This window comes from Trypanosoma cruzi, genomic scaffold (genome assembly GCF_000209065.1).
Source record: "Trypanosoma cruzi strain CL Brener 1047053516459 genomic scaffold, whole genome shotgun sequence".
NCBI lineage: Eukaryota > Euglenozoa > Kinetoplastea > Trypanosomatida > Trypanosomatidae > Trypanosoma > Trypanosoma cruzi.
The window spans coordinates 257,799-259,359 of record NW_001849533.1 but is presented as its reverse complement, the minus strand read 5'-3'; the positions used below and the strand labels follow the sequence as shown (position 1 = coordinate 259,359).

The 1,561-nt window shown below is 45.0% G+C and overlaps 1 protein-coding gene across 1 annotated transcript, besides 3 other annotated features; it reads right to left on the bottom strand.

The window, feature by feature from the left end:
- Positions 1-1,561: a sequence feature (heterozygous, Esmeraldo-like haplotype).
- Positions 13-35: a microsatellite.
- Positions 79-158: a sequence feature (T-rich).
- Tc00.1047053509781.10 (hypothetical protein, conserved) lies at positions 278-1,561 on the bottom strand (the record flags this gene model as incomplete). The annotated part of the gene is made up of 1 exon (XM_797284.1): positions 278-1,561. A coding segment is annotated over one exon (1,284 nt), but the record flags the coding sequence as incomplete, so codon positions are not given.

Here is a 1,561-nt window from a genome sequence, read left to right as displayed (position 1 = left end):
AAAAAAAAAAGGAATAATAATAATAATAATAATAACCAAATCTCCTTCACACTCAATCCACCCACCCACCCACATCTCAAAGAAAGAACAAGAAACAACAGCAGCGACAACAAAGAAATAAAATAAGTAACAACAACAAAAAAAAAAAAAAAAAGGAATACTAACAAATACAGTCAGGTACATGGGCAGACTTATTACCTATGGCACATTTAAAACGGACCAACAACGATTTAAAATATCACTGAAGGTAAAACCCAATGTAAACGTGCACATCTCCTTAAATGGACGGTGTCTTGGCAAAACGCTGCGCTCGTCGCTGCAGTTTCGCTACAGCTTCTAAAAGTTGATCGTGTTTACGAATATCTTCCTCAAGACGATTTCGTTTTGCCTGATCACCGTCAATAGAGATTCCACGTCCCGCCATAGAAGCAGAAGGAGAAGCCATAGGAAAAACAAAAGAGGTAGAGGGTGGATGTAATTCCTCCGGCTGCCTACATGAAGGCACAGAAGATGTTCGATGACGGCTGCCTCTCCCGTGCACCTGATTCACCATGTAATACACGTGGTCCTGCAGACTCTTCTGATCAAAATGCCCCGGTGAAAAGGATGAAAGCGAACTCGTTGACTTTTCTTGAAAATGAGATTTTGGCAGATCTTCTATATTTCTATCAAAAGTGACCAAAACTTTCTTTCTTGCATCCGGCGTCAGTTTTGGCTCCCCCGTAAAGTGCAACAGACCCGGATTTGCGTTGTTGTTTTGAATGCCAAACTCCACTAACGTCCCTACGGACTTTTGACTACATGTCTCTGTCTGAGAGGCTGCAGCTGCTGTGGATGGTCCCACCTGGACAGCAACAGAGTGCCTGCTCATTCTAGCAAAAGGCCGCTGAAAGTTATTCTGAATTCCATGAGACTCAAACGTATTTACATCTTCTCTCTTTTGTTTTCGCCAATGCTGCAAATAAGAATGCTCCACATCATTCTTCTTTCTCTCCAGAGCGTTGCCATAACGAGTGCTATTTAAGGCATTTGCACCCTGCGGAAAGGCATCAGCGTCTATCATGGAAGCAAGTGCACTCTCTGGACACACGAAGGAGCGATCTGTCTGGTTCAAGCCATCCGGAGGAGATGAGAAATTTCCGCCATCACAAGTATCGCCGAGTGTTGGCGCCACTTCTGATGCCACTACATGATTCGGCATGTGTGCCGGCTCTCCTACAAAACGCAAAAAACGCTGTCGCCACACTAATACCTCTTCTTCAAGGGACTTCGTCTTTTCCTCTAGTGACATCCGACTCCTTGACTCAATCTCCAGTTGTCGTTGCAGAGAATCTCGCTCATGGCGATGTCGCAGCTCATCATGCTCCTCGTGAATCTGATAGACAAGATGTTGTACCTCCGCTAGCTGTAAATCACGCTCCCTAAGCGCCTTTTCGTGAGTCCTTTTCAGCTTGGCGTACTTCTTCCTCCAATAAGAATCCCCAAGAGAGGAATGGCGGTTCTCTAAATTTTCCACGCCCTTTACAGACGGTTCGTCAGCCGCTTTCAAAAAAGAGGACGG